This window comes from Mauremys reevesii, linkage group 1 (genome assembly GCF_016161935.1).
Source record: "Mauremys reevesii isolate NIE-2019 linkage group 1, ASM1616193v1, whole genome shotgun sequence".
NCBI classification, from domain to species: domain Eukaryota; kingdom Metazoa; phylum Chordata; order Testudines; family Geoemydidae; genus Mauremys; species Mauremys reevesii.
The window spans coordinates 139508342-139525891 of record NC_052623.1 but is presented as its reverse complement, the minus strand read 5'-3'; the positions used below and the strand labels follow the sequence as shown (position 1 = coordinate 139525891).

General features: G+C 42.5%; 1 protein-coding gene across 6 annotated transcripts in view; it reads left to right on the top strand.

Moving 5' to 3' along the window:
• Positions 1–17550, top strand: part of ASB11 (ankyrin repeat and SOCS box containing 11) — a 34910-nt gene that overhangs the window by 2985 nt on the left and 14375 nt on the right. For 2 of the 6 annotated variants that reach the window (XR_005590218.1, XM_039508436.1), the window contains exons 1-6: positions 2330–2507; positions 6470–6549; positions 11918–12025; positions 15366–15516; positions 15767–15901; positions 16790–16981. Coding sequence is in view for 5 of the 6 variants with exons in the window: in XM_039508436.1 (XP_039364370.1) it covers positions 2330–2507; positions 6470–6549; positions 11918–12025; positions 15366–15516; positions 15767–15901; positions 16790–16981 (844 nt within the window). In the remaining variant the exon portion in view is untranslated. Of the gene's footprint in view, positions 1–2329; positions 2508–3754; positions 3884–4455; positions 4569–6469; positions 6550–11917; positions 12026–15365; positions 15517–15766; positions 15902–16789; positions 16982–17550 lie in introns of those variants that run through there. The other 4 variants (XM_039508455.1, XM_039508447.1, XM_039508468.1 and 1 more) reach the window with 4 other exon arrangements.

Sequence of the window (17550 nt, the reverse complement as noted above, 5' to 3'; positions counted from 1 at the left end):
ATCCTTTTAGCCTGGGACCAGCACTTCCCCAGTTCAGTCTTTGTTCCTCAGGTGTTTTCAGGAGTTCTCTTGTGTTGGGAATGAGGCCCCTAGATGATGTCACACCCAACCTTGAATAGCTTTACCATAGGGCGAGAACCCTTTGTTTCAAAACACAGTTCTCAGACCAGCTTGTGGAAAAATACAGGTACCCAAATGGAGCTCAGGATCATGTGGTCTGGTCACATGCCCTTGCAGAGTCATAGCAGCCAGTACTTACAAGCTGACTGAAATGTTCACAAGAAGGCTAAGCTCTCCCCTAGTCCATTGTCTTTGCTGATGGGCCATCAGCACTGTCTGGCTTCTTCATTGTTGTACCTAAAAGGCTAGTTGTGGGTGTCACCCAGAGTAAACACATTTGAAATACAGATACATAGTTAATATTCATAACTTCAGATACAAAAATTATACATGCACACAAATAGGATAATCATATTCAACAAATCATAACTTTTCCATGACACCTTACATGACACATCTTATACTAGATGCATCATAATTATGTTATAATCATATCACAATCATACAATTATGAAGAATATGGGGTGCAGTGGCACACTGACCCACCTTCTGTCCCTTCTACATCAGAATTCGGTCTCTGACTGGGTGTTTGGTGTGAAGGAACTGAGGGCCGTTGAGGCAGAGCCATCTCATATAGCCTGGGGAGGGGCTATAGCCAGGAGGTGTGGGTGCCGCCTCTCTACATGTACTGCTAGGAATATTCTCTGGCTCCGGTGCGCTGGGTGTGCACCTACCTAAGTGGAATACGCATCTGCATCACATCTCGAAGAACCACAGTTACAGTAAGTAATTGTTTCTTTTCTCTGTTGCAGCAGTTCTCAGACACTGGTCTGTGGAGAGCTAGCTGGTCACATGATACTGGCTCTTCCCCTTATTTTCATTTGCTAAATTGCATTCAATCAGCTAAAAATCCATTATTTTACTTATCCAGGTGAACAATTGCAGTAGTTATGCACTTGTGAGTGGGAAAGGATGTGGTGTGCATAAACACTTCCTTTCTTATTAAAATGTGGCACATATATTAAACTTCTTTACAGTATCGCAGTTAGCTTGAAAGGTGACAGACTGATTCATGTGAATTGTGCTTTTTCTTTCACCAAACAGTTTTTCTTTTCTCCTCCCCTTTTATCAGTCTGTCTAAGCAGTCATTGTACGAGGTGCTAGTCACTGGGATCTGAACACCAACGGGCAAGTACCTGTATTTATTCCAATGGTAGCTGAGAGACTGAGGTGCTGAAGAGTTACATGGGAATAGATGGAATGCTGGAGGGTTGGGAGGACAAGGGGGAAACCAAATAACTGCACTTGAAGTTGTCCGGGAAATAATTCACTATAATATTTTGTTCCACATGTCTAACCATGAGGTATCTTTAAGAAGCGAGGTCTTTCTCCACAGCTGGTATGACCCTTGAGGTCAAAGTTCACCGAAGGCTACAGTCTTTCTCTGCATTTGGGCTGCAGATGAACTTGCGGGAAGGAGTGAGTTGGTTCCTTTCTCGTTTCTAGACTATTCCCTGCCCCCAGATGTTATTTATTTGTTTAGTGCTGACAAAGTGTGTGGGGATGTAGAGTACACACACACATATTCCCCTACCCCCAAGGAGATTGATTGGGACTCTGAGCCAGCATAAAGTCCTGCCTGCCCATGCAGATCCCTTTGCAGGATTGGACCCTACCACAGACACATAAATTGGGAAGCACTGGGATATCGTGAAGGGGAGGTTTGGTTGGCTTAATGGCTTGGGGTTTTTGCATCATAAACTCATTTCTTGGACTTGTGGGAGATGTGGTTTTTAAGAGGAACTTAAATAACGGGAGGATTGTGTGTTCAACTAAATCCATACTGCCAAAGTTCTTTGGTCTGTATCGGAGCCACATGCCTCTCAGGAAAAGAAAAGTCAACCCAATCGCAGAGAGGTAACATCTCTAATTTTCAAATATTACACCTATACATTATGAAAAACATTGTTTCAGTTTCTTCAGTGTGTGTTATGATAATTATTGTGAATATTCACATAGTGTTTTCAGTCATCCAGAAATGGAAAAATATCAGTACTTGAAATATAATTACAGCCCAATAAAACCATGAAATGATTTAATACCCAGCATTGTTATTCAACATCAATGGTTGCCCCAGAATAAAAATGGAATGTATTTTTCCTAAGTGAGAAACAGCAAGTGCTGGAGGGTTGAAAATAGATGTCATATGATACCAATTATAGCCTGGTGAAACTTAGCAGACCTGGGAAACTACAAAGATCAAGCCAAAATGGAGGGCAATTCTATACTCCATGCTTTTAACAACATCTATTTTGCAATCTTTGCTTTATTTTGCTTCAAGCTTTTAATTAAGATTTCTTTGGCTTTGCTGACCCACTTCTATATTGTTAAAGGCAACAGAAAAGAGGCTGCCAGGATAGCAGAAGAGATCTATGGAATAGCACCAGGTAAAATGTTTTATGCCTTGAGAAATTAGATTTTAATTACTGTGTTGCTATAGGATGAGGAGGTGATTGATAAATGTGTAAAATGGATGTTTTGTTCTGGCCACAAATACTTTCCACTTCTGAAGTCTTTGCAAAAACAATGTGGGTTGGCATGTTCTAGGCGTGCAAAATATGAGACTCTCTAACAGTTAGCCAGCTTGACTGTGACCAACACTTGTTTAAGTATAGTAAGTGTAGAATAATAGTAAAGTAAATAAAGACGTTTGCTTTAGAAAGCAAAGCACTTGTCAGAGTCAACTGTGTGAGTGGCAAGGGGTTTTACTATGTATCATAGTTTACAACCAGAGAGCATTTAGGGAAGAGGTTTAGCTTGTGGGTTTTCTGAAGGAAGATACCAGGAAGGGTGTAATTAATGCCTGACTGGATCTAAGTCTAGCGTCCCTGTTCTTTTGAACCAGACCATAAAAAAAAAGCATAGCTAAGATTCCTGTGCAACCAAAAGTATGGAAATTACTATACATAATGGGCCTCCAAAGAATCATTTTCCTATTTGTTTCTTTCCAAGTAGTTCTTCTACAGACTTAAAACACATTTGCCACAATAGTGCATTAACACAAAAGTAACACTTCTAATTAGAGCGTGTAAGGGCCTTAAAAATAGCTGCTAATCAGTAATTGATTTTCTAATTAAATCTAAAGAGACAGTATTTAGTGACATCATTCTTATTAGGGGCTAGTCTCTGATTCACGATGTATAGTGCCTTACTCTGTGAGTGCTCCTGTGGAAGCGAGTGGAACTATTTGCAGTGTAAGATGCCAACTCATTGTAAGAGTATCAGAATCTGGGCCAAAGTGAAGCTACAGCAAATTGCAACTTCTTACCAAGCTCGTATAAAGCAGAATAAATAGATATTTATCCCCATCTCTGCAATGTGTTAGAATTATCTTACGGTTTATTAGAAAAGAGTGCTGTTAATTTATTGACAAAGTACTTATTACATATGCCTTAATTTAAATGTAGTGAAATAGTTGATAATTGGCTTCTCCACCCCCCATATAGAGATTCTTTATCTAAGTGCTTACAAGGTTACCAGGACTACAATATATTTTTATCTGCAAGTTGCCATTTGCAACTATCCATCAAGGATAATCTTTCAAAACACAAGGTCATGTGATGTTTTTTCCTGCGCACTAGGTTGGATTACAGATGCAGTGTCACGGCCTAAAGTAAAGCAATGTGGAGAGAAGCAGCAGCAGGGCAGCTTAAATTATCTGTAGAAATTTGGAAAGGACATGCAATTTCAAACATGCCTTTGGTAACCGGGGAGTTAAGAGATGCCCCTTATGGGAACTACATTTGCCACATGTTTCAGGGAGGTATGTTGCTGTAGCTGGCATGTGTGTGTGCATTCTCATGGTGAGAAGTGTGCAACATGAAGTGTGTAAATATAGACACCGTATATATGTGTGTGAAATGTTTGTATATGCAGCATGGTGTGTGTGAAGGAGATTAGTTAGAGGTGGGGGTGGAAGCACAGTCTATTATTAAGGTTGCTGGATGCTTCCCATTATATAACTTTGCCAAAGTTTTAACTGTTCAGACTGAAATTTTCCATGTCAGGTGTCTGCCTCAGGCTGAATAGAATATGTGTATATATACATAGATAACTTTCAGCCAAAATGTTTCAGAATTTTCTCAGAACAAGGCTAGGGAAAAATCCATTGTTCTGCCTGCATTCAAAAATTCAGCTGGCCTTTTATTTGGGCTGCACCCACACTTTGGAGCAAGGACTTGTAATCTGGCAGGATGGTCCTTTGTATCCTTTTGCCATTCCTGTGAATATCTGCCCAAATTTGGCCTGTTGTAGCCTTTGAAAAATCACAGTTCTTATACGCTCAGAAGACTTTCTAGAGCTTATTAGTTAAAAAACTGCAAAGATTCTGTGTGCCCTGGGTGTGCTCCAGGCCAGGGCTAAGCAGGACTTTCCTTGCAGTTATAGCCCTGTGCTGCTGCAGACTCGGTTGGGACTGGTATGGAGCTTGTCTCTTCTATGCTCAATGGGTATGTCTACTCTGCAATTAAAAATCTATGGCTGGCTTGTGCCACCTGACTTGGGCTCACAGGGCTCAGGCTTAGCTTAGGGGCTATTTAATGCAGTGTAGATATTTGGGCTCAGGTTGGTGCCCGAGCTCAGGGACCTGTGAGGTGGGAGGGTCCCAGAGCTCAGGCTACAGCCCAAGCCCAGCGTCTACACTGCAACATAACAGCCCCTTAGCTCGAGCCCTGCAAGCCTGAGTCAGCTGGCACAGGCCAGCCACAGGTGTCTAATTGCAGTGTAGACATACCCTTAGGGGCCTTCTGCCGGGCTCAGGCAGTATGGAGGGGGAAGCTACCTGATAGAAATGCAGAGCAGATGAGAAGAGAGACAGCTCTGGGTGGGCAGGCAGCGGCTAGATTGGGAAATATGGGAAAAAATTGTTTTTGGTGGGAATTGGACTGAAACCAAATTTCAAAATGTCCAAATTTCCCACAAATCTGAGATTTCTGCCAGCTCTAATTGTGAGGCAGTTTGGTTTTAGATGCTAAACTATGGCTAGTAAAATCTCTCTGCCTGAATCACTCTAGCTAAATAACTTTCTTAATGATATGTTTGGCTGAATATGTATCACACACACACACACACACACACACACACACACACACACACACACACACACACACACACACACACACACACGACAAACTAGCCAGCATTGTGGAGTTTGTTGTAATCGTTCAAAATGATGTCGAAAAGCAGGAATCAAGCACCTGGCAGACTGTATTTTTTCATGTTCCTCTGAAATCATCAAGTGAGGAAGAGAAAAAAAATACTATTATCTGCTAATGTGCATAAGAGGGAAAGGGAGACACATTTATAGTACATATTAGATGCAGGGGCGGCTCTAGGCACCAGCAAAACAAGCTGGTGCCTAGGGCGGCAAAATCTAGGGGGCGGGAAAAGGCTGGGGCCCCAGCTCATCCTGCCGCTGCGAGCAGAGGAGTGGCCCGGGGGGGGCGGCAGGCTGGGCCGGCGGACCTGCCGCAGTCATGCCTGCGGGAGGTCCACTGGAGCCCCGGGAGGACCGGACCTGCCGCAGGCATGACTGCGGAGGGGGCGCTCGTCCCGCGGCTCGGCTGGACCTCCCGCAGGCATGACTGCGGCAGCTCAAGCGGAGCCGCCGGACCCGCGAACCGTCCGCAGCCGCGGGAGGTCCAGCCGAGCCATGCGGGACCAGCGGTCCCTCTGCAGTCATGCCCGCGGGAGGTCCGCTGCTCCCGCGGCTCCGGGGCGCCTCCCGCGCATGACTGCTTGGGGCGGCCAAAAAGGTAGAGCCGCCCCTGATTAGATGTATTAGTTTAAGAGAAAAAAATTGCTGGGGACATATTAGAATTGGCTTGATGGACATGTCCAAAGCTAAACCAGTGTTTGCATGCAATACATCTCATAACTAAGTGAAAACAAACCCACAGAGCAATTTGTGACAAAATGTAAGTTACCCAGTAAAGCCTGTGGCCAGGATAACCTAAAACAAACAAACAAAAAACAAAAAAACCTAAAAAAAGGTGCGGAATTTTTAAAATTGTCCCAGAGCGTCTCAATGACATTGTGCTCCTAACTCACTTAGGTGTTTTTAAAGATCCCTCCCATAAGGCTTTACTTACGTTTCTAAATACGTGGCCTAATTTTCAGAAAAGCCGGGTATGCAGCAGTTCCCACTGAAAGGAATTTTCGTAGGCAATCTCACTTTGTTGGTTTCAGGCCAAGGGTACATTTCACACACCGACACAGCTTGATCAGTCCTCACAGGCAGACAAGGGGGGATGTGGGTAATAATTTCTCTTGCGGTTTTTTTGGAACTGTTTGTATCTTGGTGTCTCTGTGCCTTTGCAATGCCTTTGAATGAACTCTTGGGCTGTTTTAGGTTCATGGGCAGATCGATCTCCTCTTCATGACGCTGCATTCCAAGGGCGCCTGCTATCTTTGAAAACATTGATCGCGCAGGTAAGAAACCAAAAATAAATAAAAGGTTGGGCCTCAGGATTTTTTTGGTTAGATCTTATCCGCGACTGATGTGATAGATTACAGTGGGCGCTCAAAGATCTAGAGTTAGGGTTCTAAATACAAAGATATACTGGACACACTTTGTCATATTAAATGTTGGGGATAAACTCAAAACAAAGGCCACAGATCACACTGAATTATAATAAGCAAACATGATCTTTGGGTTCCTTTTAAAAGGCAAACAATACTTCATAGGACTTGAACATAAAGATACCAATATTATTTCTCAGGTATTAATGAGCAGGTATTACACTTCTGTAAGGCTGCAAATGTGCATGTCGCCTTATCAAGCAGAGCCGGATGTGTTCCCCTGCCACAGAGAAGCTTACAAGGTGGGGGCCCAGTCCTGTGAGGTGCTATATGCCCTCCACACCCACTGAAGCCACAGATCTAGAGGAGTGAAAGTGGGGAGGAAAGAAGGATCAAGAAGAACAAGAGGAGGAAGGGGATAGTGTGTAAGGTCAAAGGAGCAGATTATAGTTAGAAACTCTAGGAGAACAATTAGCCAAAATGCAACCTGGAAGGATAACACATTGGTTCTTCCTTCCTGAAAATGATCTGCTACCAAGGAGATGGTCCATTGAGTCCAAGCACAGTCTATTTTGTCATAACACAGATGTAGGAGTCCAAGCAGTGGGAAACATTTAAAATCTTTTAGAAAAGGCAGCCAATGTTCACTGTCTTGGTCATGACTTGGATTAATTGTGCTGTTCTTTGGGACTTAGTGGATGTTGTAGTGGAAGAAGAGAAAATTCTCTTTTTCTGCATAGCAGTAGGTTTCAAAAATTCTTTGTATTATGATCTATCAGAGTCAAAGGCTGTGTCTGCATTCCAGGTGCTGTGATTCCCTGCTCACTACCATATACTCATGGTAGCTTGAAGAGAACTAGTCTTCGTATAAATAGCAGTGTAGCATGGGAAGTGGTAGCAGTGGCCTGGCTTAGCTGAGCCAAGTACAAACCAGCTTGAACCCCATGGATATGTACTCTGCCTGTGCTACTGCAGCTATACTGTTTATACTTGCACTATCTTGCATCAAGCTAGCGTGAGAATGTCTACACAAGCCAGGAATCACCCCTTGCTCAAAGTGTAGGCATTACCAAAGTGTGATGTCAGCCACTCGTGCTCAAGATTCCTCTCTTCAGTCTTTATTTATCAGGGGGTTGTCAAACTCTTCCTGTGGCGAGGGCCATAAGACATTTTGAATTATGGTTTATGGGCCAGGCCAACAAAGTTAGGGCCATATCCCACCATTGATCCACAATAAAACAATAGTGGTATTTACAAAGATGAAGGGTAAAACATGACCATGATGCAGTAACTAAACTCTTAATACATTAACTAAAGTAATTTCATTCAGCATCCCACACTGAGAAAAATGATGCAAGATGCCTTCAGGGTCATTGCTTTTTCTGTTTTTTGTTTGGTCATTTACATGCATTTATTCAATTTATATGCATATGTGCACAGGCACTCTCTTGTGGTGACTGTGCAAATTGCAAGCTTAAGATATTTGAAAAACTATTTTGTAAATTCTCACCATAAGGCTTAGAGTTAGCTCTTGGTTTTGCTGAAGGAGTTCACATGGCTTAGAGCTGTTCTTTCGGGATGTCTATAGATTTAGGAAGATAACTCTGCATCAGTTACACTCAATTCATATTTGGAAGGGTTTTTTCACTGCCATAAAGTCTCAAAACTTTTGTTTCAATGAACGGTTCAATTCTGAGGAATTGGAATTTGTCATATGAGTCATATAAATACTTTTAGGGAGCCAGATCCTGCCTGTGAGCTAATGTATTTCAGGCCTCTGATATGTTACAAGACATCTCTCTGTGATTTCTATGGCAAGTAGAAAATAGGGGATGCTACCAACTGTCAAGGACAAAAGATGGCCTTAATTTAATACAGACTACTCCATAGAACAGCCCATAAGCGCTGCCATACTGGGTCAGACTAAAGGTCCATCTAGCCCAGTATCCTGTCTTCTGACAGTGGCCAGTGCCAGGTGCCCCAGGGTGAATGAACAGAACACGTAATTATCAAGTGATCCATCCCCTGTCGCCCATTCCCAGCTTTTGGCAAACAGAGGCTGAGGACGCCATCACTGTCTATCCTGGCTAATAGCCACTGATGGACCTATCTTCCAGGAACTTATCAAGTTATTTTTTGAACCCTGTTATAGTCTTGGCCTTCACAACATCCTCTGGCAAATAGTTCCACAGGTTGACTGTGCGTTGTGTGAAGAAATACTTCCTTGTGTGTGTTTTAAACCTGCTGCCGATCAATTTCATTTGGTGACCCCTAGTTCTTGTGTTATAAGAAGGAGTAAATAACACTCTTATTTGCTTTCTCCACACCAGGCATGATTTCATAGACATCTATCATATCCCCCCTTAGTCGTCTCTTTTCTAAGCTGAAAAGTCCCAGTTTTATTAATCTCTCCTTCAGTGGAAGCTGTTCCATACCCCTAATCATTTTTGTTGCTCTTTTCTGCATCTTTTCCAATTCCAATATATCTTTTTTGAGATGGGGTGACCACGTCTGCATGCAGTATTCAAGATGTGGGCATACCATGGATTTATATAGAGGCAGTATGATATTTTCTGTCTTATTATCTATCCCTTTCCTAATGATTCCCATTATTCTGTTAGCTTTTTTGACTGCCGCTGCACATTGAGTGGATGTTTTCAGAGAACTATCCACAATGACTCCAAGATTGCTTTCTTGAATGGTAACAGCTAATTTAGACCATATCATTTTATATGTATAGTTGGGAGGGAAAAGTACATTGTGGAGGAGGAAATGAAGGGTGCAAGTGATAAGGAATATGGCTCACTTGTTCAGATCTCTCTTTCTGGCTCTAGTTTTCAGGTTGTCATGATGATCATATGGTACTATATTGAAGAAGTGCTGTTGAACTGCAGCTGTGAACATGATTTTTGTTCCCTTAGAAATGCCGAAATACGGATTTACTTAATGGCACTTCTTTAAAACAAGCAGCAATTTCACATAGCACGTAGTTTAAAATGAACACAATTTTCTCCCTGAGGGGAGGAATGAAGAAAGAACAGCCCATGACTGATGCTAAGCACATGGCTTGATGCGTCATTGGAAGCTATGCAAATACTACAGAGATAGGTGAAGTGCCAGAACCTGAATAGAACAGAATCCGCATTGCCTAGTCCCTGGTGCATCATAATACTTGTAGTACTTGAAGTGTTCTTGGTACTTTGCAGAATATAGAAAAGTCACAGTACCTGATTTGCAGAACTTTACAACCTAAGCATAGGTATTGCAAGTTATAACAGAATAGGGATGATGGAAGGAAAGGAGAACAAGAGTTATAACTAAAATCACAGCATTACTTTTTTTTTAAATCTATGGTTGCTTCTACAGTCTGATTCAGCACGCTTTGAAGCCACTGATTTCAGCAATGCAGGACTGGACTCCCAGTTGGTAAAGCTAAAGTCAAGGGAATAACCATTGCAGGGAGCAGGATGGAGTTGATCCACAGCAGCAAGATGAATTATGGGGTAAAGCTGCACATGCTATAGAATAGGCATTGCTCACTGTTGTCAAGCTGCCTATACTGTTCGCCTTTATGCTCAAATTAAACAGGTATCTTTACTTTAAAAGAAATCCAAACACTTTTTATTTTAAAAAGTGGTTTCAAAGATGATCTTACTGATCTAGGACCACAAGTGCCATGGAAAGTCAATGGAACTTGTGCAACTAAATCACTTAGGTGCTTTAAAAACTCCTACCCGTCAGGCTGGGAAACTAAGGGGCAGATTTTCAAGAGTTCAGCTCCCACCCAGTTCTTGTTGAGGCACCTAAATAAGTGGCTGGATTTTCAAAGAAGTTTGGCAAAGTTATGAGCAACTGGTTCTTCTAATGGGAAGTGCTGGACACCATTATCTAAAGTCAGGGCTACTAGTTCTTAGTTTAAGCATTTTTTTACTGATGAAATGGATTACTCCAGTTTTCAATAGATGAGTTATTCTTTCTTTCACTGGATTACTGTGTTTCATGTGTTAGGCATATATATCTAACTCCGGTATATTGCTGTACTGCTGTATCACTGCCTCCGTTTCTTTTCTTCACATAAAGGATTTGTACAGCACCTTTCCTTCTATAGCGGGAAGGGGCGGGGGAATATTGTGCAGTGAATGCACTGCTACTATAAAGCTATAAAATGGAGTAATCTTAGGAAGGTCACGTCAGGGGCAAAAGGAATATTGGGCTTCATGTTAATTCTCTTACATGTTTCCCTCATATGGACATGAGCCAGCAAAGCTTTTAATTTTAAGAGAATTGTTTATTTAAAAATATTCACTTCTTCTAGCTTAAATTGTTGAGCTAGAGGGTATTGCGACTGTTTTTAATGCTCATCGTATCAGTGGGTTGTGGCTGGCTACCTTCACAGCACTGAATTGCCCAGAAATATTTATTCCCATGGGTAATATTTGCTGCTACAAAGAAAAAAAACACCACCACCATCTTGTGAATTGCCTGAGGGTGGCGGGGCGGGAAGCATCTGGAACCTAGGCTGATATACTTACAGATACTGCATTTGGAATGTCAGAGTTTGAATTATTTTCCAGTAGAACTGATTTCCAATGTACTTGTGCTTGAAGTCTTACTTGTCATTTGATGGAGCCATAGTCTAGAAAACGTACAACCAAGTCCCAGCCATGTTTGGATCCAGCCATATTGGCGCTGCTTTTCCCCTTGTGAATGTTTGTGTGGCTGGTTTCAGTTCATACAGCTGTTAATGGAACACTTATCAAGCGTATTTGCTATTCAGTATTCTCTACTCCTGTTTAATCAGGTTCATAAACAACCAGGGAGAAGAACCAGTGCCACGTGACTCAGGAAACAAATCACACTCCTGGTCAGAGTGCTCATTTTGCGGATAAAAAAATGTAGCTTATGACATATCACAGGCATCTTTTCATATCTGGGAATAGGGAAATTAATCTCAGTCACTAAAGGCTGATGTACAGTGTCTCTCCTGCAATTTACCATGAATTATGAAGCAACACAGATAAGTGTCACTTAGTTTCTTTACCTTTTGCTTTAAATCCCTTCCAATGGGGATGGATGCAAGAGCTGCAGTATCAGAGTGATTGTCTGAGCCATGCGTATTCCAGGGCAACTCTCATTGACTTCGGTAGGAATTTAGCCAGAGCAAGGACTGTAGATTTGAAATGACCACTATGTAACTCCCCCCTGGAATGAACTCCAGGAATGATGTTTGCATTGCTTGGTGTTTGTTTGTTTTTCACATCTTTGCTCTGATTTCTAGGGATTCAATGTGAACATTGTAACCATAGATCGGGTTTCTGCTCTCCATGAGGCCTGCCTGGGTGGCCATGTCGCTTGTGCGAAAGTCTTACTGGAGAACGGCGCTCAAGTGAGTAGGGGCATATAAACGAGGCCAACACTTCCCTGTGAAGTGATCAGCACCATGGTGACACAACTGGCATTAGGAGGGACTCCCAAGAAAGACACATCTATTGGATTCTTCTCACTCTGTGTGTGTGTGCGCGCGTGTGTGTGTGTGTCAGAGAGACAGGGAAATTCTGGCCACAAAAGGGGACTATATTTTGCTTTCACTAATAGTAAATTACTTACATTTCTGTAGTGGTAGTTTTTTTCCTGAAGGACCCCACCTTTTTACAGCTTGATGGCTGTTTTGATCGCAAACATATTCCTCTTTGTTTTTCTTCTGTGAAACTTCACTGTGATCAGTGGGGAAAAAATTAGGAAAATTAGACCAAACTAACTGTTACGATGATGTTATGCTTCGCTTACCAGAATGGTCACTGGAATTGCTCCAAGTTTTTTGAGATAGTTTGTGATTTATACATAAAGAGGCTTAAGAAATGAAACATTTTGTCTAATAAAAGAGCAGCTTTTCTCCACATTGGACCTAATATAAAAATATCTTTAAAAATGAAATATGAGAATATAATGAAATATATGGGAATTTATTATATTGGGTCTGCTTACAGGTTCCCCTGATTACGATGCTGAACAATTTCTGTGTGGAGTGGCAAGAAATCAAAAAAGTGCAGTCCAACAATGGATGTATTCATTAGCAGAGAAGAATATGATTATAGAATAACTATACTGTACATTAATTTTTAAGCCCCCAGACAGGAAAAACAAACCTTGATCTTCATATTACTTAGTTTCAGGTTGTTTTTGAAATTACCCAGTTTTAAAAAAAAATTGAAGTATATTGATCACATATCTTTTTAGCACCTAGAAAGTCATAAATCTGAACTATCAATTGTCACTGTCAATAAGTTATCCTTATTCAACTTTTCCCATTCTTCATTGCTACATACAGTCTCAGTCAGTGGCTTTTTCTTTACATAAATTAATAGTCACGGGCACAAGAAGCTGTGTCCCATTCTGTTGCCTTTCTTCAGCACTGTGATCTTTTTCATTTCCTTCACTAGAGAGCCATTTACTCTGGAACAACCTTCCCAGAATTCCTTCCTCTATTACCAGATAAGTCAGTACCCAGTGGAGAGGCTTTGCTAGTGTTTTTGCAAGACAAATTGGCTACCCATCAAAATGTAGGAGCTGCACAGCAAGGCTTTGTCTACGCTGGGGGAAAGCATCATGTTAGAAATGGATTCACTAACTCATTTTAACTTGCAGTACGACTTTGCCCTTAGTGTGGACAAGGACAGTCATGATGAAAACATATTAGCTGGTCTATGGTTTTAACAGGTGTTTAAACATGACTTGTCCTCATTTACATTAAGTGCTAAGTCATGTTTAACATCATGGTAGTTAACAAGTTTTCTAGCACAATGATTGTTCCCCATTGTAGACCTGGTTCTGCCATTGAGCCCATACCCTGGGTGTAGAGCTCTGCAGCGGGGTGAGGTGCCATTCAAAACACATTAGACTCCATTTTACCACATTGGGCAAATACCCCTGCACCACAAATGGGGAACCAGTCTGGTAGGACTTAGGAACCCAACATGATGGACGTCTCTTCCTTCAGATGTACTGGTCCCTTCAAGACTGTGCCTGTGTTCCTTCTAGCCCTCATCTTTCGCCAGGCCCTCCCTTTCCCCAGAAGCCAAACAAGCCCCCATTCTGTACTGTTTCCAAAATAGGAGGTGGGCAGTCTGGAGGAGAGCTGGAAAATTGCCTTTTTCTTTTTAAAATATATGCAGTTCAAACAGATATATTGAGCATCTTGGAAAAAAGCTAAACTGTGCACCCATTCGCACAGCTGCATAATCTCCTCTTATAGACGTTGTTGAAGCTGCTCCAGTAACTGGGAATTGATTGGTAGCATTTTATACTGGACTGCCAACTCAGACAATCAGACATCGAAATTCCAGCAAAAACACTAGCAAAGAAGCAGCCCCTCTGCTTCTCCTCTCCACTGGGTACCCACTTATCTGGTAACAGAGAAAAGAATTTTGGGAAGGTTGTTCCAGAGTTAATGGTTCAGTAGGGAAGGAAATTAAATGATCACAGCACCGCAGAAAGGCAATAGAATGTGACACAGCTTTTCCTAGAGGGCTGCATACCTGACTATTAAGTTATATATTTTTTAGTTTAAAAAACCCCACACTTTTCCATTAGTAAAAAAAAAACCTGCCACAGAAAATTTTTAGGCAGCCCTAATTCCGCTGTAGAACTAGAGCTTGAAAGGAGACTGAGTTGGAAACAGGGGTCATTGCGAAACTGTCTGCTCTGTTATAAGGGGAGGGCAATAAAACTGTTCATCATATTCCATAAGGACAGCTGAGATCTCCAATTCTCATTCTGTAGCAAACTGTAGTGAAGGCCCCCATGTGCTATCCAGGGCCGGCTCCAGACCCCAGCGCACCAAGCGCGCGCTTGGGGCGGCATTTTGCCGGGAGGGCGGCAGGCGGCTCCGGCGGACCTTCCGCAGTCATGCCTGCAGAGGGTCCGCTGGTCCCGTGGCTCCTGTGGACCTCCCGCAGGCATGACTGCGGACGCTCCACCGGAGCCGTGGGACCAGCGGACCCTCCTCAGGCACGTCTGCAAGAGGTCCCCCGAGCTGCGGGACCAGCGACCGGCAACGCGCCCCCTGCGGCATGCCGCCGTGCTTGGGGCCGCCAAATTCCTAGAGCCGCCCCTGGTGCTATCATACAGCGTACTAGTGACTAGATCCACATTCTGCAACAAATCTCTCGCAGGCAGTTTATTCAGCAGAGCTGCACTTATCTCTGTGACAAACTGGGAATCACGCAACAGTACTGACAGTGAAATCTAATAATCTGCATGACTTCTAAACCAGAGAGAGCAGGAAACAGACGGGGGGCTAGAAGGTCTGTTTGACTAAATAAAAATGTTCACAAAGTATTTGCTTTCCTTCCAAGATTTTGATTTGATCAGAAAACTGCAACTGTGTTGGGGTTGGGTGTTCAAAGATTTGGGGGGATTAAATGAAAAGTCTAAATTTTCCATGGGAAAAATCCCTAGTTTCCAGCCAGCTCTACGTAGGAGCTTGTACAATTTTCAGTGTCAGAGTCCTGTTGTTGCTGCCACCCTGAGAAGCAGGGTGGCACTTGATGGGTAATAGTCTCTCCTACAGCGTGTCACTCTGAATTTGGTGACTAAGACGGGCTCTGACATTAAATACAATCAGAGTCTTCTTCTTACGCTGTATTTAGCGTTGAGATGCGGGTGGTTTCCAATGGAAGTGTGTCCCTTTTAAAACAGATTATTGTCTGTCTGTTTTGCTGTTTCAGGTCAATGCAGTCACTACTGATGGAATCACTCCTCTCTTTAATGCCTGCTGTAGTGGCAGTGCAGCTTGTGTGAACATGCTGCTTGAATTTGGAGCCACGCCACAGCTAGAGAATCACCTTGCTTCACCTATTCATGAAGCAGTAAAGAGAGGTAATTTTAAGGGTTTGAGTACAGCTAACTATAAATAGATCTGGCTTTGGTTTTCCTCCCTAAATAATTGTGGGAAATTCATCTGCATCTGAAGTATCTGGGCCATAGGGATAAATGTGTGTTTGGTTTATTCCATACTATTCTATATAGAGTTCTGTGTATTCTATTCTGTTATCTATATAGTGTGTGTTTGTCGGTCATCCTGCAGAGAGGCACTGAGTTGAGATGACCTCTCTTCTGTGTTATCCAGGTCACAGGGAGTGTATGGAAATTCTTGTGGCCAATGACGTTGACATTGACCAAGAAGATTCGCAGCACGGAACACCCCTTTATGTGGCCTGCATGTATCAGAGGACAGACTGTGTCAAGAAGCTTCTCGAACTAGGTGCTCTGGGGGCAGAGGAGGGGAAGCTGAACATATTTGAAGCCCCCACCTATTGTTTCTCTTTAATCCCTCCCCGCTCCTGCTATTAGCATTTAATTCCTCATGACTCCTTGGAGGACCAAGAATTTTGAGATTGGGATAAAAATGGGGATTCTGTCATTCGAAGATGATGAGAGGAGCTACAAAGAACTGTCTTGGTATATTGTTTGCCCTGTGACCTGCATCAACTCCTTTTGATTATTATAAAATAAATAGCCAAGCATACTAAGCATTCACTCATCCACTGCTCACCACATGCAGGGGGAGCAGATCAGCTAACCAACCACTCAAAAGAATAATCCCTTTAGTGATCATGAAGATCCCACACGCAGCAGGGCAGCACCTCAGGTGGTATGGCTTGTTTTAGCCAATGCAGCTATGCTGATTGACACCAGCTAAGGCTCTGGCCCAATTTGGGTGCTACTGTCAGCCCAGGATAAGCATTTTACTCCTGGACCTTCCAAAGTTATTTTAATTAAATGTTAAAAACATGCTTTTCTGGCCATTTGAATTAATCAGATGGAAGCAACTTTAGATTTTAAACACCTGCTCATTGGGTAGTCAAAAAGTTCAGCATTGGCTCAACTCCTGTTAATTCTCCATCCTCCTCATCTTATTGCTACTCTTGATGCTAATATAGTAGCCATGTGACTTCTGGATATTGAGCACTGCTGTAATCAAGAGAAGATAGCGAGTCCTGTGTGCCATCAGGTGCACTTCATTTATTGATGCTAATGATGGAAACCAAAGTGTGTGATAGAAATTTTAGACTCAGCCAGTCATGTGTTTCCCTGCTTCCTCCTAATCCTAACCCTGGTCTATTCTTATCTCTCTGTGTGTTCTTTTAAGGAGCCAGTGTTGACTTGGGTAAACGATTAGACACTCCACTCCATGCTGCAGTTAGGAAATCCGGCGCAGAAGCAGTCAACTTGTTAATGGACTATGGTGCTAGCTTGATACGCAGAAATGCTGAATTCAAATGTGCCCTTGATCTGGCAGCCCCCAACAGTAAAGTGGAACAGGCCCTCTTGCTTTGGGAAGGTAATGGCTCTTCCTTTTTTTAACTGGACAATTTTTATTTCCTTTTCATAAGTATTTTTTTCATGTTCATCTTGCTTTTCCACATACAGCTGCTCCCTCTGTTAGTTCTCTGAGATTCTCCAGGATGTTTCAAGACAGGGCACAGGAATGAGAGACCAGAGATCTCAGTTCTGTTCCTAGCTTTGCCACTGACTGCCTATGTGATGGCAGGCAAGTCACTCCATTTTTATGTGCCTCAGTTTCCCATCTATTGAATAAGGATAGTCCTTATCTGCCTTTGTAAAGTGCTTAGAAAGCTATGACTAAGAAGTGCTATATATATCTAAGTGCCAAGTATTTTTATTTACTACTGTTATTATGAACCATATTTGAGAGAGCAAGCTAACAACTATTTTGCCCACAAACCAGAAATCCCAAATGAAATGTATACATCAACCTGGATGTTACTGAGTCTCATTGTGCAGCTCCCTGCATAAACAGCTCCATGAATGTGTATAACTTGGTTACAGTGAGAAAGTGGAACTTAAACCCAGTTGGCTATTCAGCTTCTCATATTACTGCTGTTTCAT